Source organism: Spodoptera frugiperda, chromosome 1 (genome assembly GCF_023101765.2).
Source record: "Spodoptera frugiperda isolate SF20-4 chromosome 1, AGI-APGP_CSIRO_Sfru_2.0, whole genome shotgun sequence".
Lineage (NCBI taxonomy): Eukaryota > Metazoa > Arthropoda > Insecta > Lepidoptera > Noctuidae > Spodoptera > Spodoptera frugiperda.
The window spans coordinates 9,831,103-9,858,073 of record NC_064212.1 but is presented as its reverse complement, the minus strand read 5'-3'; the positions used below and the strand labels follow the sequence as shown (position 1 = coordinate 9,858,073).

The window sequence follows — 26,971 nt, the reverse complement described above, 5'->3', positions numbered from 1 at the left end:
AAATTGGACTTGTCAAAGTCAAATCATTTATTCCAATTAAACCATAAATACTTAGGTACTTTTGAAAGGGCATCAAATAAAGAAATAAATAATAGTCTGTCAGTCTGTCCGACCGAAAAATATATGTTTGTATGTGTGTAAGGGGCAAGGGCTTGCGCCGATGAAGAACTTTTGACTGCTAAGAACAAAAAACGATAGAATTGAAAATATTGATTATGTACCTAATTATTTGTACCACAGGGTTCATTTTTGTCAATACGTAGGTAATTGGGCTTCTCAGAAGCTTTATCTAGACTTATAGATAATTATATTACTTATAATATCGACCGTAAGTACTTTATGTAAAGCAGCCGGTTCGCTAGTGGGCAGTAGTCTCTAGAAGGACGACTGAGACATTAATGAATTCCTTTCATTCCAGACTTGTGATTAAAAAGCGATCTAGAACTGTGGCTTTTGAGTTTTAAACACTTTTTTGCATCTAACTTACTGGGGATCCAGGTCTTTCTCATTTCGTATGCAAGCTTTATTTTAATATTCATCTTCTTTTTGTAGACTTAATAAAACTCATTTTTATTAGAGGTAATTTAATATGGACTACGCCTTAGACTGTAATAGATGGCTCGTAGACCCGTAGACGCTACGACTCGTTTCATAAGGACCATGCCGTAGACCGTAAAAGGTAACTCATAGATCTAGTTACGCCTAATTTAATATGGACAACGCCGTAGCGTAGACTATAATTGATCATTCGTAGTCCCATAGATGCTACCACTACGACTCAATAAGTACGGTCTACACTGTAGACCATAATAAATCGCTCGTAGTGCCGTAGACGCTACGACTCATTTAATACGGTCTACGCCGCGTAGACGTTACGAATCATTTAATACGGTCTACGCCGCGTAGACGTTACGAATCATTTAATACAGTCTACGTCGAAGACACCAAAAGGTGATGCGTAGACGCGTAGACGCTACGATTCCGTTACGAGGCTGTAGCATATTCTACGACCCCTTTGGGACACATCAACGATACTTGCTAGTATATTCTTGTTCACATCACATTTATTTCTATCTTGTGTGACTAATCAAATCGAGATTAATAGAGAATTAATTTTATTTATATCCTCTTCTAAATAAGGATAAATTATTAATATAGGTAGTGCCTAGAAAACTTTGCATATAGTTTCTATTATAGGTAAATTATCTAGTTAGTTGTAGGAATTATAAATAGAAATAGATTTACTATTAAATATGTAAATAGGTACTTTATTTACATCAACAACTACGGAGATGTTGAAGTTGTTTTGCAAGAAAAACAACCAAACATTTTGACAATTATTGGTATTTTTGTCTATAGATAGGTACTTTCGGGAATACAGGCTTGAAATAGCTGGTGACCTCTAGAGATTTCTTCCTAACTACTTCAATTGGGTTGGTTTGTCCGTAACTACTCGTAAAACCACCCCGATGATCACAATCGAAACTTAAACTGGCCTCTTAAGGCTTCAGAACGGTCTTATCGAATTCAGGGGTACCTCCCTGGGGACATTGTAAAGGTCTCCTTAAGATTTGCTAGCATTGAGGTACGTGGACTCGTGGCCATAATGCTTTCGTTCGTTCTATAGAGATGCAAGCAGAGCAGACTTCGCTTAAATCGGGGCAAGGATCACCATTAAAATACTATTGAAGCCTAACTAGTTATAACCCTTCAATTTTCTTAGCAAAATATACTTAATATACAAGCAGTGGTGTAGGTAAATGTCACGGGCCCCGAGCTGCGAGAGGCCCCTGTTCAGAGGTTCTTAATTGGTCTTCTCTCCTCTATGGCTCTATTGGTACAGTTATGGATACAAAGACGTTATAATTTAGCTTAGGATTATAACTCATACACTAAATACCTAGATTACATACGTACTTCATAAGATTATAAACCCGCGGTTAGAATTCATCCATCTAATTTAAATTGCAAGGCACAAAGCACTTTACGAAATTACACCCGTGGGTGTAAGTACGTAAGAAGGTAGTTATCTACAATAAAATTTTATGACAGAGAAAATACAAACAAAGTAAGTTTTGCGACACAAATGTTCTCTCTGAAGTCGTGATCACCTCGGGGCCTTGGCAGTCTGTCTCATCAAGGGTTATTAAATGATACTGAGTACCTCTGTAGTTAAAGTTACGATTCTCATTTCAACACGTAGGTATTCATACTCCATGTTTATAATATTGGCTACACGAGGTCTGCCACTGGACTATATCTCCCAAATGATTTTACGTACCTACCTAGCTATAACAAGCCATAAAACATTATTACTTCCAAATTAAAATGAGCTTACCTACTTGAGTTCTTTTTTATACAATTGTTCATTTCGTCAGTAGTAAACTACCTATCAATTATTATAATTAAGAGCCCCTGAAAGTCCAATATTGACCTACGAGTTAGGTACTCCTACATAAGAGGGTTTGTCATAATTAATCGCTTGACAAGCGGATTGGAAATCGCTAAAAAGCTCGTTGGCATAGCTATAGGTACCTAGTCATGTGTTGATATCCCACTACAGGCAGATAAATCAGAAACGAATACCCACATTGCCTAAGTCAACATGTCAACTATATAAGAAAAGGTGTTTACATAACCACATTGTAAATAAGTAAATTTGTGCTTCAGGGCTCGTAAAATTATTGCCTAACGCAGTTAAAAATAACATTTCTAATTTTCCTTTCGGTACTAGGTATGAATCATTGCTGCCCACAAAAAGTTATGAGTTTTACGTAAACAATGTTTATTTTTAACTTAGTTTTGTATTAGTAAAGGTCGGCAGTAATCGTAACTTAAAGTTACGTAAGTGTAGGTGGGTAAAGTCATGCCTAACTACCTCCAAAAAGGATTCTATGTGTTCATTGAACTTTAGCTAATGAATTAGGTATGTCGGAATGAAGAGGACTATTTATTGGCAGGCGCTGAGCGCTATTGTGAACTACGTACCTGTTAGGTACTACTGAAAATAGATCACATTAGGATTATTTCCTGTGTACCCATAGGTATCCCACAAAAAACTATTCAAGTGCTTTGTTTGCAACTTCCGTTTTATAAATTCTCTTTTCTGTATTAAATCCACAATGTGTTTTTTGTTAATAATTAATTAACTGAGTAAACAAAGAATTGCCACGATGAAATGTGCAGATTAAGTTTTAAAATTAAGTGAAAAACAATAGGTGTCAGTCTACCTAAAGCTTTGATATCTAAAGCAGCTTTCTAGGGCTGCGTTTGTATGTTAATTTAATAACCAATAACTTAATTTCTATCATATCGAAAAATATTTATATAACCATATACGCAGTGACATTTGCGACCGACGACAACTAACTAACACCTGTACCACAATCAATTAGCATATTCAGTATGTAGCTACGTGTTCAGAATAGTCTAACTCCCTCATAGGACTGTGTAGTACTAATACAAACTAGATATATCGAAATCAATTCGTCAAAGAATATAGAACCCTTCATAAAACCGCTTCTTATCTTATCATCGCCGCGTGAAACAACCCAAACTCCCCATGGTTACTGCTAACAATAAATAGATTGGGCGCGGGGAACGAAATAAACCTACTTATCGCGATTTATAGAGGCTTACGAACTCTGTAGAAAGTTGAATCGTTCAAGTACCTCGATAGAAATAAGCAAATACGCAGAAACGAAACCTCTTACTTAGTTACAAGTATCGCTAAAATATTTACAGGCCTTTCAACTTTTCTGCTTAAAATAATTACCTACTAATTAAGTTGAAGTAGGTAGATATAAGGGCTTGGAAACTGAGTAGCGTTTTAATTACACCGTTTGAGATTTCACCCGCAATGTTATTTAGGTACCAAGTGCTGGCGACAGCCTCCCCGGCTCTCCGTATGATCTGCCAGTGTAAGTGTATAAGCTCATTAGGAACGTCTATCGTTTCCCAGGAGCTTTAAAACTCGTACATATTCTATTATTTACTTGGTTAAAATTATTTACTTTAGCTAAGTAGGTACAACGTTTCATAGAAACAAAGACTTTCTTAACTTAAAAAAAATCATACACGTAAAACAAAAATAAAAATAATATATAAAATACATTGTCTGAAAGTAAGAAAAAATATACACACTTGAACAAGTTAACTTAAATGACCATAGTAACGAATGATGTTTAGGTATGTAGTAGTAGGAGTATGTTGAGTGGGGAGGTTGACGTAAGGATGAAGTGGTGCAGAGTGCTCACCTGGAGTGCGGGAGGCTGCGGCCGGAGCGGAGCTCGGAGTCGGTACACAGGCGCGCGGCGCCCGGCTGCCCGCACACTGCGCGCCGCCGCCCCGCGCCGCCAGGGGGCGCACGCCCGCACGCTACAACCTCCCGCTCCCATCGATCCACCCTTCACACACCGCATCCCTACACTCCGCGACACTCTTCCCCCTACGACATAGAGCTCCATTTACCCCGACTGCCCGTATCGCCGGCTGGCTACCGGCGGCAACCACTCGATGACGTGCGAGCCCTGTTATGATGATTGCACAGCTTTATTTCCACTACCGAGTGTTCGTAATACCGTGTTACCCAATCACTTAATCTGTTTACACTTTGGTAGGCGAAATTTATGGTTATACAAAGATCAATTCAGATTTCATAATTGATAAATTGGGTAACTATAAAAAAGGTGTTAATTAAGAGACGAAACTTTGTTTGTTGACAGCAACAAACAAATGCTTAGAAAGTTTGTAGAGTGGTTCTAGGAAAAGAAACAAAGATTTTTAACAAATAATATAACTTTATTTCATTTAAGAAAATGTAACTCATAAAATCACAACATATCCATGTACATTTTGTCATCACAACATACGATGGTTACTTTACTCCTCATTCATTTACATATCTAGATACTTAATATTAATTGACAAATACAAATATATTTATATATTCATACAACAGAAATAATAACATGTATATCAATATAAATATGATATGTTCCTTCACGTCTACTATCTCTCGACTTGTATGTATTAATATCGTAGCTACTTTTATACTTTCATTTATGCTGTTATGTCTACACAAAAAGAAGCAAATATGTCGAGTTTATGTATAAAAATAATTATACGTATATTTTAACAAATGGCGGAAGCATTACTTGGAGGCCCACCACCCACCAGACAACAGACACATGTGGCGTAATTATTATCCATAAAATACACATCTTACCTAGTTCGACGTGAACCTTGAATAAACTAGCAGACTAAAAGTACAAGAGTCTGCATTCTATAGCTCTTAATAACTAACTAATATGAAATTATAATAATATTTACAACTTCTTGTGTACTTCTTATTGTACAAAGATCCTATGTAACTTGGTTTCGTTATTTACTGAATCAATTCCTTGTGAAATATTGCTAACTTCTCATACTACATTAGAAGCATGGTAATGGCGTGTTCCATAAACATTATATATTGTTGAATACAAATGTTTTCAATAAGTATGCACTTTCTATAGATGACAAACTACTCTGTTTAATATCCCTGAAAGGTTAAATTTTGAAAATGCGTTAAAATTCATATCTATACTATCAATTGGTTACGAAACATTTAACATGCTGAACATGCTGTGTTTTAATAGGTATGTAAAGAAACAAAATCTTGAAGAAAGAATAGGAATTTTTAGTTACACGCAAAACAAAAAATCTTCTTTTGCTTTGGAAGTAGGTTGAAAAGTTAAAGTATTGGTTTAAAAACTCATCTGACCTTAGATGGGAACGTCTATCATATCGAATGTATAGAAGACACGCTCATTAATGCTCTTGAGGTAAATGTGATTAATTAAATATTTTTTTTATACCTACTAAATTTATCTATCACTAGACTAAATAATGGATTTACAAGAGACATGCATGAATAGTGAAATTTTAGTAAAACGGAGCACCCTTTAAATATTCACCTAAAATCTACGCAATATTTAGGATTCATAGTTTATACATTCACAATAACATAATGGTATTAAAAATACTACAATTTGCTAAAATATAAACGCATTTGTACATAGTGGTGATAAATGACTGTTAAATAACATGCATCGACAATAATACTTCATAAGTTTATTTTTTAATTAAATAACTAAATGTTATTATGAGTTAAATGAATGTGTAACAAAGCCTTGAAAGTAACCACAGCGTAATTTAAAATGACTTTTAACACTAAAATATGAAATTTTCCTAATAAATAATCCATTAATTACATGTTACAACCCTTGAAATATAAGGTATGTGTAAAATACTTCAGCACAGAATAATCACAAAGGATTTTACACAAGTCATTTTTTTATTAAAGCGAGTGCACTTCCTGGTTGGTGCAAATATTATTTGAAACATTTTTTTAATAAAATTTTAAGTTAGAATATAAAACACATTCAAAGCCAAAAAATTGTTCTACTAACACTAAACATAATATAGGAAGAATTTTAACAGTCATGGTTATTCTATACGTTACAAAATAGTTATGTAGAAGCACTATCAGAAGTTATTGGAACATGTTTTTATAGAAAACAACTCGGAATTATATTCGTCACAAACATTTTCGTGTACACATACCAAAAAGGTAAAATGGAATAAAATATCGAGGAATGTAAATATTTCGTAACACCTCGTTATAAAAGCAGAAACTGTATGTAAACTTACTGTAGACGAAAATCATCGCTTTCAATAAAAAAGGTCCATTGCAAAATACGTCGGTAATCCAGTCCCCAAATTAATGAACTTGAACTCATACTACATACTTCGGTTTCTCGGGGATACATTAATAAATTGTTACAGTATAAATATACATCAATATCTCTTGTATATTTTATGTATTTTTATCTAAATTGGCATTTTTACGGAAGTTAGAATCTAAACGTTATTGTACCCTATAACTTGTATCACTATGAAATAGTACTGATTATTTGACTTCTTATCATAAACATATATTTACAAATTCCAACGTACAATAACAATTATGTTTATAGAAGCCCTTTTGTAGTACTTTTGTTGGGGCATATTTCTCACTTTGTTAACAAATGTAATAAAATTATATAGATGCTATACATAAAGTCGTAGGTATTTAAAATATAACATGTATTGTACTTTAATATAAGCAACACTTTCGAAAATTATTGCTGTCGTCAACAACCCGTCTTGTTACGCTAAAAATGCTTGCTTGTACTAATATTGCGTGTAAACTGTGAACTTTTATTTACTTCTTGTATCTTTGCACTTAGCTATCCACATTACTATTAATATTTAAACCTATCAAGCATTTTTAGACTTACAATGTGTCTAATCGTTAGGACTAGTTCATCACCTTACAAAGACAAGGAAACATTTTGGTCACTCTAACTTTATTTAACTATCGTTATCGATGACTATTTCACCATTATAAAAACAATAAATCATCATTAGTACTTCTTTCATGACCCTCGTTGATATTAATTTAGGCACAAACCTATAGCACCGTCTACCTAAGGAATTATTGCAACCACTAGAACGAAATAAATGTCTAATTCGATTAGCAGTTTTCGTTTAAATGTCCAATATCAGTTCGCACCATACATTTTGGTCATCGCTTGAGTTTACATCAACTATCAGTTGGAGAGTACTCTCACACAACCCGTAATAATATTATGGAGATTATCGTCATAATATATAGGGAAGGCAGAGTACCGAGTAAGGGGCACAGAAGGCGATGGAGGCGATGGACGTCCTGATCGCGTTGGATGGCCGGGCCTCGGCCGGCTGGTGCTATAAGTCGGTCTCTGTCCATTGCTAGTCGCCCCGACGCACCCGCCTGGCCGCCGCGGTGTTGTGGCGGTACCACCATACCTGCAAAACAACAACTTGCATCACAAAAAGAATATATTATGCAAATTTTAATAGCCAACGTGACGTGTACGGTACGAGGCTAAACGATTTCTGTCACTTTATCGTGTGATAGTTTCCATTGCGGTTATTTTAGTTGCCATCACTTTTACATTAAAATCTAATTTCAATCGATCATAGACGTCACTAGAGTGTGTGTTTATCGAAGCGTGAGGAACTGTATGACGTGTTTTGCATATAGATCATCTAGTTGCATGTCACACTAGGTGTCGTTATCATAACTAGACTGCAGCATAATTTAAGTTCGTTCAATCGAAATATTCACATCAATGTTGTAATCTGCAGTGACTGGAAAATTGGAAATTAATAGTAAAGAGACATTGATGGTAGGCAAGTAAGAATGATTGTTGCACTGATTGTATTGTGCTTAGAAAATATTTTATGTACACTGGTTACCGTCTGTCAACCGGCTTACTTCATTAAACTTTATTCTAGATGAACATGACTGCCTACTTGCTGATTGATTGGAACGATGTCCCAAGATAATGAGAGTGTAGGTGGCATGTAACAGCCATGCACAATAGTTCGTCAACACATTCTACCGAACGGATTGCATTTAGCATCTGGTGTCTGCGTCACAGGTTTGCTCCCGGAAATTATATTCAAATGCCCTACAGTTGCGTTCTCCGGTCCGACAGTGTGTGTGAGAGAGAGATTTGGTAACAGACGCACTCACTACACAGGAGAAATTACTACAGGTAACGTTCAGAAAGTGCATGCACCATTAGGGTAGTTAGGTAATAAACAAACAAAACAAAACCTAAAAACCAATAATTTGCCAAACAAAAGCAAGCAGCACAAAAGCGTTTAGATGACATTCAAAAACCCGCCGGCTACTTGTTTGCATAAAGGTGGAATTTCTAGTGTTCGCCGATCCCGGTTCGTAGTACGTCACTCACCCCTTACAGGTTGGTAACCCGTTGCTAAAGCGAGGACTGAATATCGGAAGGCTGGGCTCCCACATGCGAACCGATATCGTCAGAGTGTCATCACCTGACCATCTGTAAGCCAACCGTCGGTATTACGGCTAGTTAGCCCTTACGAGCCACGTCGGAACATCATCTAAGGCGGCGACGTCACCAAAGACCCTGTGCTTGCTTCACGGAAATAAGCTATAATTTAAATTAGGTATATTTCAAACTAGGTAGAATATTCTTTGTGCAAGTGTTATTTCTCCTGTAAAATCATGAGTCGGTACAGCAGTACAGCTGTAGATTACGTCAGTGTATCCACAAGGTTGCCGAATTACAAATATTTATTGAAAGAAAACCAACTGTGGCGCAGTTTCCGGAGATAGTGTTTTAAGACGACTTAACATTGTAAAATGTATTGGCACTTACTTGAGAGAGTATTACAATATCTAATGAGACTTGAAGGCACCCGCACAACCAAAACTGAGGAGGTGCTTCTCTTAAAACGAAGTATGTAGTCTTGAACAAATCACCACACGTCCACATTACCACCATGCAAACACTGAAATGTAAACAAATGTCGTTAAATTCGCATAATCAACTGATACTAATGACAATAAGATATTGAGATGTCTAGATTTAAGATCGGATTCTTGTCATCTGGATTTTGTGTTGGGTCGTGTGCGTTTACAAACGCATCATTCAGACCGGGAATATAAACTGGTGGATCACACAAAGAACATAACTTGGTTGCCTAGGCATTGCGCCGCCGCCGACAGTGCAGTCGATTTAACAAATACTTACATAAATAAAGAAGTAGGATGCTAACTCAGATTTATAATCAATATTAAATACAATTTACCTCATGCCTTCAGTACTTTTATTCTTATGATTTCTGGCTATCTGTGGTGCACCAAGCATGGCCTCGGTGAATAGAGCGAGAAACCCAATAAGTTCCACAAATGGTGAGAACTCTATTAGCAGGTAGGTGATCGCTCCTCCTAACACCGAGAACACCAGCATACAGTCTATATAGCTCTGGAAGTCTGTCCAGGCCCAGAAATACTTCCTTTCCATATCTGCAAGAGATGCACCATAGTCATCAATGTAACGATAGTTTTGTTAATGGATTGTCTGGCACATGGAATGAAGTGAAATATTATATAATACGTTCCTTTTTGCTTATAATAAGTTTACAGATGATATTTACAGCTACGAAAGTGGTTTAGGTACTAATATTACAACTCTCTGGTTTGATTGAGCAGGATTCGACTAAAACTTATTTACTGATTTACTATAAAAGCAATGGGAATCAAAATAACTGGCGTAAAATGGGTGGATGAAGTAGGCAAGTAGGTGCACTACTATATTTTGTTGGGATTAAAGACGAGGTGTATTTTGTCATTCAAAAACATTTGTATCGAATATTTTTACTCAAAAATAATGTATTTATAAACTAGCCAGTATAATTTACATGCAGTTTTCTGACGTAGTATAGGTATGTGCCAGACTGAAATATGAAATGTACATTACATTTCCATCACACCACATTATTAATAATGCATACAGTACAATTCTAGTTAATCTTGTTAGTTGTGTAATTTGTTAATACATAGATATAATTATTAGATACCACAATGCTTACAATGAAGTAGGAAATCATGCCGAAGCAAATGACATTAATAAACAGATAAGATATCTGACACAAATTTGACCCATTCGTGACTCCTTAGATACCAAATAACTCGTATAATTACAAGAGCATTGAACCGAGGTTAGATACATATGTATTGTAGCTTAAATATCAAATTACATTGATGGTGATATTACATACGACCAAAACCCGATGATAAAAATTTACCATGAATCCTAAAACTACAACCACCATTTATTACTTCAAACTCCACCATAATTTTCTAAATATCCAACATTGAAGACATGCAACAGAAAATTATAAAGCAAATAAAAATATGAATGTAAACCAAAAATTAAAGATCTCATATCATGTGACAAACATCGACATAATATTGTCAAAGCATGGGGTTGCTGAAACAAAACAATAATGATGACTTGCGCAATGAGACAAATTGCAGCAATCCTTATGACATGAAGGAGAGAGCTGGCACTCACCATAGAAGCGATGGGGCTTCTCCCCGCCACTGTAGCTGCTGTGCTGATCCAACCAACGTGCCGTTTGGTCCGGCTGGTCTGAGCCGTTCACACAACACAACAGTATATATAACATGAATATTGCACCTAATTTCACCATCAATCACACCAACCACCAAACAAAACATAAAATAATGTTAAAGTAAAATTAAATATAGCAAATAAAATAAGAGGAAGTTAGTGGGTTACCAAATGTTGCTCATATCATTGATATGATTGAGGAGAAATAATAGAAGAAGCAATAAATACAAAGGAAAGAAAAACTAATAGGGTTAAAATATACTTTGTTTAACTACAGGAATTAAAGAGAATGTGTTTAATTAGCAGTAAATAATATTCAATGCATATAGTTTTTACAGTGCAATGTTTAATTTGTGATTTCTAATATTGGAAAATAAAACAGTATTCATTGGTAAGGGTCATTTATACCAACCTGTGAATATTCTCTCTCTAGCTCTAATAATTTGGTTCTTTTTCCGTACATTTACACAGAGATGTATCATCCCAAACATTGTCATGTTCATTACTAAACTTTGGATTAATAGAGGAATTTCATAGCGTTTACCAAACCTGTAAAAAAAAGTTGAATCTTTTTACAACATTGCTGAGTCATGTGTAGCATCAATGAATCACGGTAAGTTAACTGATAAAAGTTATCTGATTTTTTTTATTTAATTGAGTAAAATATAGATAGGCATCCACACATTATCAGAGGCAATCTCATAGTTGTGTGGTTTTTGTGATAAATAAAAATATTGCAATAGAACTGTAATGCCAAAAGGATAATGTAATAGTGATTGCTCTACAAGGACTCAATAAATATGATGTAACCAGCAATCTCTGACCATTTTTACTTAGTATCATTGGGCAACTTATGTTTCAAATAACTATGAGGTGGTAGGAATTTGAATAATTTATTTTAATGTTTGCAAATTGGCAATTTTATTCAGATGTTTTTGACATTGAAAGTGAATTGATCATTCAATTATTTATATGCTATTTTAAATAAAATGTATGGGATTGTGATTAATGTGGACATACAGGTTCAATTTTAAATACATACCAAAATAATATCCTCAATGTATTTGCTACGAGTAAAGTTAAACAAACGTATAAAGAGAATCCTTCAGCATCTTGAGTTTTCTTGATTTGCAAGTACTGTGGGATGTAAGGGGCGACGCCACCTACTATCATAGCACCAGCTGCTCCCCAACCTATCACATGGCCCACAGTAAGCCCTAATTCGTCCGAAATTATCCAATCCATTGTTTCGGGATTATAAAACGTCGAATATCAAACTATAACGTTAATATTCTCTGATATTGTAAGTGGATCACGTTAATCACTAGCTTCATATTTATGAATATTTAACATTTTAACTATTTATATTAAAGCAGTATAAATAATTTAACTTAGCGCTATAGGCTACAATACAACGCAAATCGATCGATAATAAAATGAACCGCGTTTCTGGTACCTTGACATATTTGTTTCATAACGAGCTATCTCTTTTGACAACTTTCAAAGAAAGAGAAAGCCATAGTTAGTTATGCTTAAAATATCAAAATATTCACAATCATATCATGTTGTCAGAATCAAAATGACATCTAGATTATCGTTCTAAAATAGCCGAATGTGCTATCAAAAAAGAAACGACAATAATAATATGTATTTGTCGTAAATTATTTTGTGAATTAATTAATTACGTGTTCTGGTAATTTCTAGTATACGAAACTATGAGCAAAACTGTAAAATTATTAAATACGATATTCAATTTTGAAAAATAATAAACAATGTTATCGTTATCAGCTGATAATGACATTACTGATTGGCTGTCACCTTAGTAAAAATAAATACGAACGAAGATAACCTCCCTGAGATTGAGATATTTTACTGCGAAATTTGCTTGTTGTGAATTGAAATATGACGATAATATCAAAATTATGTACTGTTTTGCGCAACCCTTATATGGTTGAATGTATTCCTGCATTATTGCAGTCATCAAAAATTAGCCCTGTCCGTTGTTACTCAACCCGAAAAGAAAGCGGTTTGGCTAGAAGTCAAGAGAGAGGCGATGTGTCTACCGATGTCCGACCTCTAGGGGAGAAAATCAAAGAAACGACTAAGACTGCAACATACACTGGAGTCATTTTAGTAGGAGTTGGCGTCACTGGTATAATATTTTATTATGTCTTTCGGGAACTGTTTTCTAGTAACAGTCCCAACAGCATTTACTCAGAGGCATTAGAAAAATGTAAAAATGTAAGTACCCACCTAAATTATTCTTTTTTATTACCAATAGTAATATGTTAGTTACTGCCGAAAAGCCCAAAAACATGCCTTATTAACCCACCCCAACCAACTAGTTAACTAACTAGATTCAAATTGTTTTACTTATAATTGAATTGGTCAGTGGGTACCCTTAGATTTTCTGTAATATTTTCAGGACCCTCGCGTAGAAGATGCTTTAGGTGCCCCTATAAAAGGTTATGGTGAAGAAACTACCAGGAGGAGGCGTACCCATGTAAGTCATGCTGTGTATGAAAAGGATGGAGTCAAACACATGAGGATGAGGTTTTATATCAAAGGAATTAGGAACAAGGGTGTTGTTGAACTTGATATGAAACAGGTAGGCCACTGTTACACGATAAACTAAGAAATGTTATAAACTTATTCTATGTATTAAAACCTATTTTGTTTTTTTTTTTCAGAATGAATATGGCAATTACCTATGCCGTTACTTATTGGTGCAACTTGATGACTATTCTGCCAAGACCTTCATTATCGAAGACAATAGGGCTGAACTTGACAAGAAAACAGGTTTTAGCAATTCATTATCAGCTCTTACCATAAATCAGTGAATGTGAATGATACTTCAATAAATTTGTAAATTGTAAAAAGAAATATAGTTTAAGTAGTAATTGCAATCTTAATAAAAATAACAAATTTATAACCAATATTTTTATTTTCTGGTAGGATATTTTGGACTTTTAATTATAATTCATAATCTGAGGTACACTGGATAGTATATGAATAAGCAGAAATATTAATTTCCATTACTAATAAGAATAACAATCACAACACTTTCATTTAACTATGTAGAAGCAGGAAGACATGTTACCAACACATTTCATAGTTCTATTTTCTGTCTAGTAATGTTTCTTTTTTGTTACTATTTGCTGTTTCTTCCAAGGTAGTATCTCCCAGGCCATGACCAACCGGTTATTGAACACAAACTTTTTAATTTTGTTAAATATCCAATAGAAGACCACTACGAGAGACAGATATTGTGGCCATGCCCATTTTATTTCTTGAATGAAACTTGGAATATATTTAACTTCCATTTCTGGCACTCTTACACTAACCTGTATTTGTACTGAACCTGTGTGTCCATTCTGACTTCTTGAATACAAAGTTTTTGTGTGTGTAGTAACTGGAAACAATACAATACAATTGATGAGAATTAAATGAGAAAAAAAGTTGGATTAAGTTACATAATATTTTTCAAATAAGCACAGAATATAATGTTATTTTTTATGTTCATATTGTGGATTGAGGAAGTCTAAGAATTCTGCTGAGCACCTGCAGCCATAGCAAGCTAGTATAGACAGATTTTTTTTTTTAGGGACCTTGCCCCACTTTAGTTTTATGTCCTGTGTTGTGGGTGTGTTTACGAACATATAAGTTCACATATGAATGACACTCAGACTCGAAACAACAAATTGTGGATCACAAAAGAGTTGCTCCGTGTGGGAATTGAACCCGCTACATGTTGCGCAGCAGCATTGCCTGGTATGTTTAAAACATATAATTTCACATATGAATGACACCCAGACTCATTGTAGATCATACAAAGATTACTTACGTGTGAATCAAATACATGTCGTAGTAGCATTGCCCAGCCACACCAATTGAGCATTCTATTGATGATTGTCTGTAGTGGACATCTTACAAATGTATGATGATAGGTAGATAGTTAATTATTATAGTTTTGTTACCTATTAACAAGGAGTTAAATCTTACCTTCTCTCATATAGTACTTCTCCAGTATATAGTCTATTGTATTTCCAGGTTTCTTTATATCATAATTAAATACAGAACTGTTATATTTAGTGTGCATGAGGTTGTGTTTGCAGGGTAAGTGTGCTGTTTGATAGAACTCAAGATCAGCAAAATATTTGAACCCTGAAGGTGGTGTTGTGAATTCCTTATTCACTAATGCCAAACTCTGCATTTGTAGTGGACAGACTGACTAAAATAAAAAGAAAGTTTATAGTTATGTTTAGAATAGCGATAGAAAATAACTACTTCATACTAATCTAAGAAAATAAGTAAGTACATACCTTTAACTGAAAATTTAAACCTAACATTAAAATAAGTGATGTGACTGTTCTGTCCTGTGGAACATTAATGAAGAATTTAAAATCTAATACATCATTATTTTTGTCTCCAGTGACATCATATTCTTGTACCTGAAATTGATAATTTCAAATGAAGTACCTACTTAATTTAGGTAAACAAGCTTGATTGAAATAACACCTAAATACATGTGCATGTTTTAAATAATAGCTTACTTGGAACTCGACACAGTTCTCTTCATTTTTCATAAAATCTCCAAAACTTTCATTAGTTGCACCACATTGTATGGATACAGTGGGATCATCAGTCTCCGCTACCAGTAAGTATTCGTACGTAAATTGTACTACTGGCTGCTCATAAAAACTGTGAGATCGAAGCCAAAAGCCTGAGGACAAATATTTTTTATTAAAACGACAAAGTATTTAGGTAAGTATATTATAGAAGTCCTTGTCTGTTACCTCTGCCTCTGTAAGCTATTATGAAAGGTAAAATAAAGTTCAAAATGGTAGTAGTTAAAGTAAAAAGCGTAGCCTTCGATAGAAAACAACTCATGTATTGAACTTCAACATTATAACTAAATAGCTTGTAAAGACCCATTATCAACCCATTTATCTTTAACAAAATGTGCTATACATTAAAAATATAGTTTAATCACAAGGATAACCAGGTTTTCCATAAATATTTGACATTTTATAATATTGATCAACAACAATCTGTCGCTAAGCAACCAAATTTGGTGTTGCTAGGTATTTATACAAAAAATTGTTGCCCTCGAAATGAAACACATCGATAATATTAAAAAAAATTAACAATATACTTTTTTTTTAATTTGTTTTATTTCGTAACTTTCAATAAAAATAACTCAATAAATAATTACACATTTTATTTCTCGAAAAGCAAGAGATACTAGATAATTTTTAATGTTAAATTTCACACCAGTTATGATTTTAGTCTTATAGTAGTAGTTTTGTACATTACAGAGGGAAGTGATTTCTCTGGATAATAGATATAACAATGTTCGATGAACACGAAGATCTAATAATTATGTAGATGTTACCTAAGCTTAAGTTAGGTACTTGAGTACCTTTTGCTAAATATTGATTTCGATGAACACTCAATAGGTAACTTAGCCAGGTAATTATGACCTACCTAAATCAATTTCTTACCAATATTATCAATATAGTTCTTCCTCACATCCACATCTAAAGTTATGAAAAAAATATTTGTGCTCTTTGTCGTTAAACTAGTCGTACTAACTAAAACAAAAGACGGGGTATTTGGTAGCGGTGTCAGTTATCCTGTTTTATTTTGTACAATAGAGATAGACATTGTACTTACATGTATTTCAAATGTGTTAACTGAATTAAATCTTATAAATACAATCACAAAGTAAAGTCTTAGTGACAGTAAATAGGTACTATTTATAACCTAGTAGTAGGTAATATTAAATCTACAGACGCCTATAAGACATTATGTATAATAAGTTTTACAGCTAGTTTGGTAAGGCGGCCCGTTCAGAGATATCAGGTAGAAAAAAAATTAGACAAAAAGATAGCTTACTTTTGTTAAATTCGAAGCGTTGGGAATGCGAATAGGGTTAAAATAAACATTTAATCTTAACAGACTGTTCTTGTACTTCTTCCCAGACACACGCTTAAACTTCATAAAAAATAACTTGCGTTGTATTCGATGTCTTCAGCGTTATATATGATGCTTAGGGGACTATTTTAATACCTTTTTGCATAAATATAATGGCTTATTTAATTCCTTTAATGTTAACATTTTTGTACATGAGTGTACACTGTAACCCCAGTATTAGCTAGCTAAAGTTGTAACTAGTTCTTTGTAAGAGCAGTGTACTTGTTTTACCCACGAGTCAGTGAACATAAACAATAGCACTGGTAGGAGCTAGGGATTCTGGCGCCTGTGTTGTCAACTGACACCTAAGGGCGGTGAACGATCCTTCATGCCAACTAGCACTATATAAAGGTCCCAAAACTTACCAACGACATCATTCGCTCTGCGGTCACATCCCGGAGCACAGTGAAGTCCTTTAGCGGGACTTGGAAGTCTTGGTTACACGTACAGCATCTACGCAAGGATGTCTATGGTCAGGCGATCTAGTATGGACAGAATGTCCTCAAGCATGACGTCCAGTATGACTGGAATGGGCTTGGGCGGAATAACTGGATTGACATCGGGCATGAGCACCCTGAGTTGCATGAGGGAGCAGCAGATGACGATTGGTGGAATGCCTTCGAACTATGTTCCGGGGCTGTCTGCCTATTATAACATCTCTAGCTTCTGCCAACGTCCTGGACAAACTCGTCGTTGGCCGATGCAACGTGCTGGGCCGACAGCTCAACACCGTCCGGGCCGCTCTCATAGCACCGGTTCGCTTCATCGTATGAAGTATTCTATGAGGAACAGCCCTAACACGCAGTACACTCATAACTTGATTTGCAAGATGGCCGACCAAAACGAACGTCGCCGCCGTCAGGATACTATGGAGATGATTCCTCAGAGCTATTATTCGCAGCAGCCACTCAAGGTGGAGCTCACTGAATTCTACTCTCGAGACAACTCCAAAGACCATCACACTGAACAATATGACTTGGTGAACGACAACATTCTTCCGAACCCGGTTCTGAGGAGAGGCCAAAACTTCTTCTTTGCTGTTCGGTTCGACAGGACCTACGACAAACAACAGGACATGATCCGTATCGTTTTCTGCTTTGGTAAGAAAGCCGATCAATATTGCGTTCTTTAGTACAAAATAACATGATTCACAAACATTTTTCGTTAATGACATAATTTTTACAGGTCCAAAGCCAAGCGTTACCAAAGGAACTCGTGTCGTTTTACCTGTGAACTGGAGCAACCAGCAAGGAGTATTCCAACATTCTCGTGACATGATGGGCATGGGTCTGGGAATGGGAATGTCTCGCATGCAAGATACAAGTACTAGCATGGCTCCTATGGGATCTATGGGAACTATGAGTACTATGGGCAACATGGGACCAATGGGAACTATGGGATCTATGGGAACAATGGGCTCCATGGGTCCCATGAGCGGTATGAGGGAGACTACGACGTACGGCGTCCGTCGCAGCTCGTTTAGCAACGAGCCATTGCCATTGCAGCATAGTCCTCTTAGTCCTCATGGACCTATGGATCGTCCGATGATGGATCGCTATGGAGGATCAGGACAGCATTCGACATTTGGTCGTGGATATGGTTCTCGTCATGGGTCTATGCAGAATTTGGCGTCTCTTGCTCATGACATGGACAGGTGGGACATTAGCATTCAGCGTCAAGATGGCAACACGATTACCTTCCAAGTTCACGTGCCAGCTACTGCTCCCGTCGGAGTATGGAATTGCTGGGTTCAAACTAATCGGTTTGGCCAGCGCGATAACCGCCACGACTACAAATGCGATGAAGACATCTACATGCTATTCAACCCGTGGTGTCGTGAAGACCCCGTTTACATGGACAATGAATCATCCAGAAAGGAATACGTGCTCAATGAGCAAGGAAAGATCTGGTGTGGCACTTGGCGCCAACCAAAGGGTCGCAAATGGATTTACGGACAATTTGATGATGTGGTGTTGCCTGCTTGTATGTACTTGTTGGAACGAAGTGGTCTTGAGCATTCAGAACGCGGTAATCCGATTCGTGTTTGCAGAGCTATTTCGTCAATGGTAAGTTATTCAAACCCACATTATTACATTAAATCCTAAATTCAATGAGAGGTTCAAACATTTACTTTCTTTGTAGATAAATGCGAACCACGATGATGACGGCCTGATGGTTGGCCGTTACGACGGCGAATACAAAGATGGTGTTGCACCGCATGCTTGGACTGGCTCTGTCGCTATAATGGAGCGTTACCTCACCGACGGAGGCAGGCCAGTCGAATACGGCCAGTGCTGGGTATATTCTGGCCTTGTGGTCACAATTTGCCGTGCTCTTGGTACTATATTTTTTGCAATAGTCATTTATGAATGCACTAAAGACATTCTAGGCACTTACTAATTGATTATGGTTTTCAGGTATTCCTTGTCGTTCTGTTACCAACTATGTGTCAGCCCATGATACGAACAGGACCTTCACAGTGGACAAATACTTCGATCGTGATGGCAACGAAGTACCAAATGGACCGGATGAAGATTGTTACGATTCCTGCTGGAACTTCCATGTATGGAACGATGTATGGATGCAACGACCTGATTTGCCTCAAGGTATCACAGGAATAATAATTATTAATCTCTGAAATACTATGATAGTTATGTTTGCTTATTTATCGTTGTGTAATTCAGGCTATAGTGGCTGGCAGATCATCGATTCCACACCCCAAGAGGAAGCTGAAGCTGTGTACCACTGCGGTCCGGCTAGCGTTGAAGCAGTGCGCCGCGGTGAGGTCGGCTTCCAATATGATACGCCCTTCATGTATTGCCAGCTTAACGCAGAGCTCTGTCACTTCCAAGAAGAGGAGAATTCTGAATGGGGTTTCATTAGGATGGCTTCGAACCAGTATCAGTACGTATATAAATTAAAATTTATATTTTTAAGCATCACAAATATGACTAGCATTAAACATCTCCCTTGCCTTTAACAGAGTTGGCCGGAAGATTCTTACCAAGAACCCGAACCGTGACGATGATGAAGGTGACAGTGACATGCTGGAGATCACACACGAGTACAAGACGGTGGACAGCTCGTCTCCGGAACGCCTGGCTGTTATTGCTTCGTGCCGCGGCTACCAACGTTTGCAGCAGTATTACGAATATCCAGACCGCAATTTCGAAGACGTTTACTTCGATCTTATGGACATTGACCTTGTGCCTTATGGACAGCCGTTTGATTGCACGATGAATATTCAGGTAGTGATTGGTCAGATATACACACATAGGTCTTAACTTAAGATTAATGTTTGGTATTACTGATTTTATACATTATTGTTATAGAACAAATCGCATGAGGATCGTACCATTTGGTGCGTCTTGACTGCTTCGTCATGCTACTACACTGGCGCCATCGCCTCGCGGCTGCGAAGGGCTCAAGGAGAGTTCATTGTACGCGCAGGACAGCGTGAAGTACTGAAGCTGCATGTAACGCCTCAGGAATACATGGACAAGCTAGTGGATCACTCCATGGTGAAGGTGCACGCCATGGCTTACGTGAAGCAAACACGCCAGGCTTGGTCGGATGAGGATGACTTCCCACTACACAAGCCTAGGATGCAAGTGCAGGTGGTTATTATTTTAAAACAGATCTTATGGAAATACATTATTGGTTATCTCATATTTCCTAACATCACAACTACTTTATCGGCAGGTGAGGAGCCAGCCATGCATAGGACAAGAATGTGCAGTCACATTCAGCTTCCAGAACCCATTGAACGTTCACCTCACCGACTGCTACTTCACGTTTGAAGGACCTGGTGTGCAGAGACCAAGACAGGTAACAATATTGTCTTACTTTCTAATGTAGTTTGAGGAATTAAATGAAATGGGTCATTTGAATATGTTTTGATGCTTTCAGATAAGATTCCGCGACGTGAAGCCGGGTGAGTTCGTGAACTACCAGGACAAGTTTGTGCCACGACGACACGGCGAGCGTCGCATCGTGGTGACGTTCTCGTCGAGGCAGTTGGACGAGATCTTCGGCTGCACCACGGTGAATGTGCGCGGCTAGCTAGCCCCCGGGCCCCGAGCACCCTCGCCGCGCACCTCGCCGGGGCCTGCCTCTCCTCCTGCGCTGCAGATGGACCGATCCTACGTCTCCTACGTAGCACCAGAACAGCATTTGTATGTTCAAGAAGAAGAGGTCGTTATTATAAAGACCACTTCTTAAATGTCCACTCATGGCCATGTACACTTGGCTTATATTATTATTTCTTATTTATGACAAAACTATTAATTACAAGTTTTTTATTGAATGTACGAATGTTGCATCTAGGATACTTTGTTTACTTACTAACGACCAACGCGACAACGATGACTTGGCAAGTTTTAATGGATTTTATTATTATGTACTGATGTATATCGTTTGTGTCACCAGCACATTTCAAATGAAAAATAACAAAAAAAGTAATTTTATAATCATTCACGTTTTTCACTGTGTGATAATAACGTTATTTTGTTAATGTATTCTCTAAGTATAAGGAAACCGATGCTTCAAGTGCCATTGTTTTGATATGTATGAGTACCCTATGTGAAAGGGTGTAGGATTAAGAAATTATAAGATCATAAGTTTAACTTTTTATATATTTGCCTATTGCATATTTTATTAAGTTTTATTAATTATTGTAATCATTATTTAACAAAAAGTTATTAACACTTAATTATGATAATTTGCACGGTGTTTGTGTGTTTTTGGGATCTCAAAAATAAAGAGCATTCATGCAAAGTTATGTGATTTTATTCGATTTTTCCTCTCCAAAAAACTTTACCTTGGTATAAGCTTAAAGTTAGACAACCTTACTAATATCAATAAGATAATGGAAAGTTACGGCAGCGTTAGGGCCTAACTGCTACTAATAATTATACCTATACCAATGTACATAAACTTGTTTTCTGTCATTTGCAGGAAAAAAAATATATAATAATTTATTTTATTTGAAAAATGAGGTTGAAGTCAATATCTCGTCGAGACTGCATTGTTTGCGGGTGATAATGGGGAATTACAGTCCGCAGTGTTAACCAATGCGGTTCATCGACCTTTGAATCATTTAAATATCATTTAATTTATTTTGCAAATTTATTTATTGCTAACTCTTATAACCACTTTTTTATGCCTAAACAAAAAACGCGGATCGAGAAAACATTGATGGAATTCATTTGGTTTTTTGAAAATTCTCAGTAGGCCTACCTATCTAGGTGAGACGTATTTAAGTTTGCCAGTAAATGCTATAACTACTTCAATTATAATAGGAAAAAATTAAGTTTTTTGGACGTTAACTAATCATTAGTATAATCCTCAACTTGTAATTCTTCTGATGATTCGGGTGCCCAAAGGCGACAGCGATTGTTTACTAGAGGATCAGTCTGTTCGTTTGCCAGTCTATGCCATGAAAACAAAGTTCTGTGCTGTTACGCCTTTTGCTTAACAACAGAATATAGGAAATTCCAGTTTGATTTTCTAAATTGAATGCATTATGATACACGAGTTACTTGCAGTGAGAATACTATAAATATTTTGGTATCCGATCGCTTAGTATGAGTTTGTTTTACGATCCACGAGATCGAAACAAGAGCGCGTTCGGCGCTCTGATTGGTTGGCTCTTTCAAGCCGGCCAATCAGAGCGCCGAACGCGCTCTCGTTTCCATCTCGTTTAACGTAGGTGTAAAGCAAACTCGTACTAAGGGTACATAAACCGCAACTCTGAAATAACTCGGTCCATGTACCAAAGTGCCAAGTGTAACATGTGTTTCGATTGTTATAAATATGGCAATCATAAAGGAAGCGATCGCTGATCAAATTACGAGTAGAATCAATTTTATTAGTATCGTTTTCCATAGAAAAGAATATAACCTGTATAGTGTACTAACATGTCACTTGCAATTAGCCATTTTGGGTGATTGAGGAACTTACATCAAAATAAATATTTACAGTAAAATCCAGGTAGAGTTTCCCTTTTACGTACGTATGACGCATGAACTTCGACAAATATTAACTTCCCTACAAATTCAACGTCAAAATCATTATTAGGGATTATAAAAACAAATGTACACCCACTCCCTACCGTGATGTCATTATACCTAAAGCTACGGGATTTTAATGTTTCAAAATACAGGATGTACCTACATACATGCATAATTCTTGTCAAAGTATGAATCATTAACTTATATACAACAAAATTATATTATTTAACAATATTTCGTCACTGGAGCGTAGAAGTCCCCTAATATTGTGAAATGTAGGTACTGTACCTAATATTGAGAGGATGTTGCATTGGTCACGTTCACGTCTGTTTAAGATGAGTGCAATATTTACGTAAGAACATTTTTACCTCCCTTTTATCCTTACATGACGAAATATTATGATGATCACAGAATAATTATGATGCATCACAAATTAGCAACCAACTGGGAAAGCCATACTTGGTTAAAATGATCTTAACTTGAGACGCTTCATAGAATTTTAGGGTGACGAGTGATGATTCTCTAATTAATAAGAGGGCAGGATAGGTTAGAACATACAGACAGACAGACAGACAGACAGACAGACAGACAGACAGACAGACAAAAAAATTTCTGATTGCATTTTTGGCCTCAGTATCGATCACTAATCACCCGCTGATAGTTATTTTGGAAATATATTTCATGTACAGAATTGACCTCTCTACAGATTTATTATAAGTATAGAAGATAGATGATATGTTACCGAGATCGTGCCTGTTAGGGTTTGAGATCCAAAGGATAATTATCCTATTAATTTTATAGATGCGAAAGTTTATATTTTATTTGTTACTCCTTCACGTCAAAACGGTTGAAGGAATCGAGAACGGGAACGGGGGTAACCTTGTCTGGAATAACACAGCCACGGGAATTTGGGCGAAGCCGCTGATAGAAGCTAGTTTCAAATAAATAATGATAATGAGCCTACGGAATCACGTCTCCTTTTCATAATGAATTATACCAGTTGTTTTAAAGTGATTAGTTAAAATAAAAATTATGTTTCACTTTTTGACTTAGATATACATATACATACAAAAAATATAAACATAAATAATTGAAAAAATAAAAATAAAAGTATAACACGGCGCAAAAAGGCCAGTATTTGATATTTAGTCTCAATTCACATTAAATTCAATTGATATTTAGTTACCTTAATCATAAACTATAAAATAAGTCTAACAAAATAAGAAAACTGCAGCGTCCTAAACAAAATCACTGAACCACCATCGTTTAGATATTGAAAACAAGTACCTACAACTCTGGAAGTTTGAAGAAAAGAAATCTGTTTTCCATCTGGATTTTCCCCCTATTATATTTAAGCTCGTGACTGCATCTCGCATCTGCAACCCACCAAACCGAAAAAATTAAAAACTAATGTATTTTCAGAATTTGTTTATTATACATATTTTCTGCTAGGTTATTCTGTAACTTTTAATACGAAAGATCGAAGTGGTAAAGTAAACTCGATAACTTGGGACGTGCTTTGTCTAACATTATCAGAACTGATCCCTATGAATGTTGTAATAAACTGAAAACTGTTATGGATTATCGATTTTCACGGTTAATAAAATTATATACCTACATATAACAAAACTGTAGAAGTGTCAATTCTGTACAATGAAAATATTAAACATTGAATAGTAGGGAGTTTTACTAGACAGACACCGAACCCAAAAATGTGACTAAAAATGTTGTCTGTCAGCATCATGCAAATACCATCTACCGATAGTAGATACCGGTATTACCGGTATTATAGATAAATACTTGAATACCCTAGGCATAACACTGGGTAGATCATTTTTATCCCAAAAAAGTATATACATTAAAAGACAAACTTAATTGTGCAGCTCGATCCCTAACACGATTACTGTACCAAACGCAAATAATATGTTTGTAAGCCGATGGTCGAAATTAGCTTAAATCCCTAATGAAAATGCAAAAGTTATGAATTTGTATATTTGTGTGTATGTTTGTTAGTTAATCACGTCAAGACGGCTGAAGGGACCGGAATTAAATTTGCAACAGCGGTAGATTATGGCCTGGATGACTACTTTTCCCCCTGCAAACTTGGGCGAAGCCGTTGACTGAAGCTAGTGACAAATAAATTCTTCATAGAATATTTTTTCATGGAACTACGAAGTTTTATGAAGTAGGTTTACAAGTCATTACTAATGTATTTCTTAAAAGTAAGTAGGTAAATCACGTAAATTCGCAGTCTTTGTGTCCGTGACTATTGAGGTGTAGCAAGAAACCTGTCGTAAGAACTATTAATGTATTACAAAGTTATAGTTCTGAAGGAGCAAAATGTTGACATGGACATAAAGTAATTAACTTCTAGTCTGTAATAGGCTAATTGCTTAGTAAAGATTAACTTTGGTCGGGTATAATTGTCTATGTATCTACTTCCATTTATCCGTAATAGGTGCTCCGCTCATCGAGATGGTGATGATGGGCTTTGACGGCAAACAGCTGTTTGAACTTGAACTAAAATAGTTACTTGCACTACTTTATTATTATATTATTACGAGATTTTGTTTATTTATACTATATTATGTTATCGGTCGGTGAATCAGGAATATTTTCGAACAAGCTGCCATGGTTTACTTCAAAAAATCCCACATTTTTTTTAATTTATGATTTATTTGATGACTAGCTTCCGCCCGCGACTCCGTCCGCGCGGATGTCGGTCTTCGCGTGGAAGTTTTATTTCTACATTTTGAGTAACTCTGACAATGACATCTTATAAATATCTATTGGACCCAAATACGGCGAGGCCCATAATAATTAAGGAGATCCTTCTATTGAGCTACTGCTGTTGAGCTCGCGTTCTGTAGAATAAAACTGAAAAATAAAGATTTTTTTCTACGTATTTTTCCAGGATAAAAAGTATCCTATTTTGTGCCCAGGATAATAAGGTATAATTATACCAAGTTTCATCGAAATCGAACCGTTAGTTTTCACGTGATGCATGAACATACAGACAGACAGACATAAAAAATTTAATCACATATTTGGGTTTGGTAACAATCCAGTGCTATTTATTCTTTTAATATTTTTAATGTACAGAATTGACCCTTCTACAGATTTACAGTGAAACCTCTTTAAGTGAGACAGCCAAGGGACCTTCAAATTGGTATCACTTATAGAGGTATTCCACTAACCCAGTGTCTCAGATAACCAGGTATAAATGAATATTTGTCTCATTTACAGAGGGTTCCATTAATGGAGGTAAATATACGGGTCATTTCACATAAAGAGGTGTGATTCTTAAATAAAACAATGTGTTATGTGCACATTAGAAATGAATAAGAATAAGTAAATCAACAAACAAAACGATGTTGTCTCAGTTACTGAGGTTTACGCATTAAAATTCACTTGCTGTCTCAGTTATAGAGGTAACTAAGATGATAAATCGAAAGAACGAATCCCAGATATAGAGGGTTGTTTGTCCCACTAATAGAGGTGATTCAGTGCCAATGGGTAGGGACCTCAGTATGAGTTCCATTTGTGGAGGTTTCTCACTTATCCAGGTCCCACTTAACCAAGTTTCACTGTATTATAATATGAATGAATGAATGAATGAGATTGTTATAAACGTAAGAGTAGACAAATATAATCAGAAAGCTCCGAACTGCTAAGCTATCGGGAGTTATACGTGTTATTGTGAGTCAACCATAAGAGATCGACATTTGCTGTCGTGGAATATTTTTTAAACAATTTTAAGGAGAACATTTTCGTCATACATATTTTCTATGTAGCTATAACCATTAAGGCTGCACACGCGACGGAAGCTTAAAAAATGTAGTAAGTTCTCCCGTTTTCCAAACATTTCCCTTCACTGCTCTGCTCCTATTGATCGTAGCGTGATGAAAAGTATACTATAACCTGCCCAGGAGTATGAAGAACAATTGTACCAAG

The 26,971-nt window shown here is 36.1% G+C and overlaps 5 protein-coding genes across 8 annotated transcripts in view; 2 read left to right on the top strand and 3 right to left on the bottom strand.

Moving 5' to 3' along the window:
- The window catches only part of LOC118273161 (ubiquitin-conjugating enzyme E2Q-like protein CG4502), a 28,100-nt gene extending 23,693 nt beyond the window's left edge, over positions 1–4,407 (bottom strand). Inside the window, exon 1 of the mRNA XM_035589979.2 lies at positions 4,257–4,407. The gene's annotated coding sequence lies outside the window, so the exon portion shown is untranslated. The remainder of the gene's footprint in view (positions 1–4,256) is intronic.
- A 1,454-nt stretch (positions 4,408–5,861) lies between these two features.
- LOC118273090 (solute carrier family 66 member 2) lies at positions 5,862–12,491 on the bottom strand. Of its 4 annotated transcripts, XR_004783401.2 has the most exons (7): positions 12,073–12,491; positions 11,443–11,579; positions 10,971–11,096; positions 9,703–9,919; positions 9,270–9,402; positions 8,829–8,930; positions 5,862–7,872 (listed from the first exon to the last, which is right to left on the bottom strand). XR_004783401.2 is itself a non-coding variant. In XM_035589862.2 (6 exons), the coding sequence occupies exons 1-6, from the start codon at positions 12,273–12,275 to the stop codon at positions 7,816–7,818; spliced, it is 873 nt and encodes a 290-aa protein (XP_035445755.1). In that variant the 5' UTR covers positions 12,276–12,487; the 3' UTR covers positions 5,862–7,815. The 4 variants fall into 4 exon arrangements, 3 of the variants coding, with proteins under 3 accessions (XP_035445755.1, XP_035445756.1, XP_035445757.1); XM_035589862.2 differs by lacking the exon at positions 8,829–8,930 and having other exon boundaries at positions 12,073–12,487; XM_035589863.2 differs by lacking the exon at positions 8,829–8,930 and having other exon boundaries at positions 10,971–11,048; positions 12,073–12,486.
- Positions 12,492–12,829: 338 nt separating this feature from the next.
- Positions 12,830–13,962, top strand: LOC118273091 (mitochondrial import inner membrane translocase subunit Tim21). The gene is made up of 3 exons (XM_035589866.2): positions 12,830–13,271; positions 13,456–13,638; positions 13,721–13,962. Exons 1-3 carry the CDS (start codon positions 12,933–12,935, stop codon positions 13,868–13,870), a joined length of 672 nt encoding a protein of 223 aa, XP_035445759.1. The 5' UTR covers positions 12,830–12,932; the 3' UTR covers positions 13,871–13,962.
- On the bottom strand, positions 13,956–16,097 carry LOC118273089 (transmembrane protein 231). The gene is made up of 5 exons (XM_035589861.2): positions 15,827–16,097; positions 15,584–15,753; positions 15,353–15,481; positions 15,033–15,261; positions 13,956–14,442 (listed from the first exon to the last, which is right to left on the bottom strand). The coding sequence occupies exons 1-5, from the start codon at positions 15,963–15,965 to the stop codon at positions 14,159–14,161; spliced, it is 951 nt and encodes a 316-aa protein (XP_035445754.1). The 5' UTR covers positions 15,966–16,097; the 3' UTR covers positions 13,956–14,158.
- A 1,276-nt stretch (positions 16,098–17,373) lies between these two features.
- On the top strand, positions 17,374–21,782 carry LOC118273452 (hemocyte protein-glutamine gamma-glutamyltransferase). Its single transcript, XM_035590430.2, has 9 exons — positions 17,374–18,106; positions 18,192–19,072; positions 19,149–19,344; positions 19,424–19,612; positions 19,691–19,910; positions 19,990–20,254; positions 20,339–20,623; positions 20,709–20,834; positions 20,916–21,782. The coding sequence occupies exons 1-9, from the start codon at positions 17,470–17,472 to the stop codon at positions 21,066–21,068; spliced, it is 2,952 nt and encodes a 983-aa protein (XP_035446323.1). The 5' UTR covers positions 17,374–17,469; the 3' UTR covers positions 21,069–21,782.
- The last annotated feature ends 5,189 nt before the right edge of the window (positions 21,783–26,971 follow it).

Excerpts from the sequence above, each read along its gene's own strand:
- LOC118273089 (XM_035589861.2), bottom strand. The coding sequence starts at position 15,965 with ATGGGTCTTTACAAGCTATTTAGTTATAATGTTGAAGTTCAATACATG. Across the intron at positions 15,754-15,826 it reads AATAGCTTACAGAGGCAGAG|GCTTTTGGCTTCGATCTCAC; the intron begins GTAACAGACAAG and ends ATTTGTCCTCAG. Across the intron at positions 14,443-15,032 it reads GAAGTACTATATGAGAGAAG|TTACTACACACACAAAAACT; the intron begins GTAAGATTTAAC and ends TATTGTTTCCAG.
- LOC118273452 (XM_035590430.2), top strand. The coding sequence starts at position 17,470 with ATGTCTATGGTCAGGCGATCTAGTATGGACAGAATGTCCTCAAGCATG. Across the intron at positions 19,911-19,989 it reads ATGGCTTCGAACCAGTATCA|AGTTGGCCGGAAGATTCTTA; the intron begins GTACGTATATAA and ends TGCCTTTAACAG. Across the intron at positions 20,255-20,338 it reads ATTGCACGATGAATATTCAG|AACAAATCGCATGAGGATCG; the intron begins GTAGTGATTGGT and ends TTATTGTTATAG.
- LOC118273091 (XM_035589866.2), top strand. The coding sequence starts at position 12,933 with ATGACGATAATATCAAAATTATGTACTGTTTTGCGCAACCCTTATATG. Across the intron at positions 13,272-13,455 it reads CATTAGAAAAATGTAAAAAT|GACCCTCGCGTAGAAGATGC; the intron begins GTAAGTACCCAC and ends TAATATTTTCAG. Across the intron at positions 13,639-13,720 it reads TTGAACTTGATATGAAACAG|AATGAATATGGCAATTACCT; the intron begins GTAGGCCACTGT and ends TTTTTTTTTCAG.
- LOC118273090 (XM_035589862.2), bottom strand. The coding sequence starts at position 12,275 with ATGGATTGGATAATTTCGGACGAATTAGGGCTTACTGTGGGCCATGTG. Across the intron at positions 11,580-12,072 it reads ACATTGAGGATATTATTTTG|GTTTGGTAAACGCTATGAAA; the intron begins GTATGTATTTAA and ends TTTTTTTTACAG. Across the intron at positions 11,097-11,442 it reads TAGAGAGAGAATATTCACAG|GTGCAATATTCATGTTATAT; the intron begins GTTGGTATAAAT and ends TGGTGAAATTAG.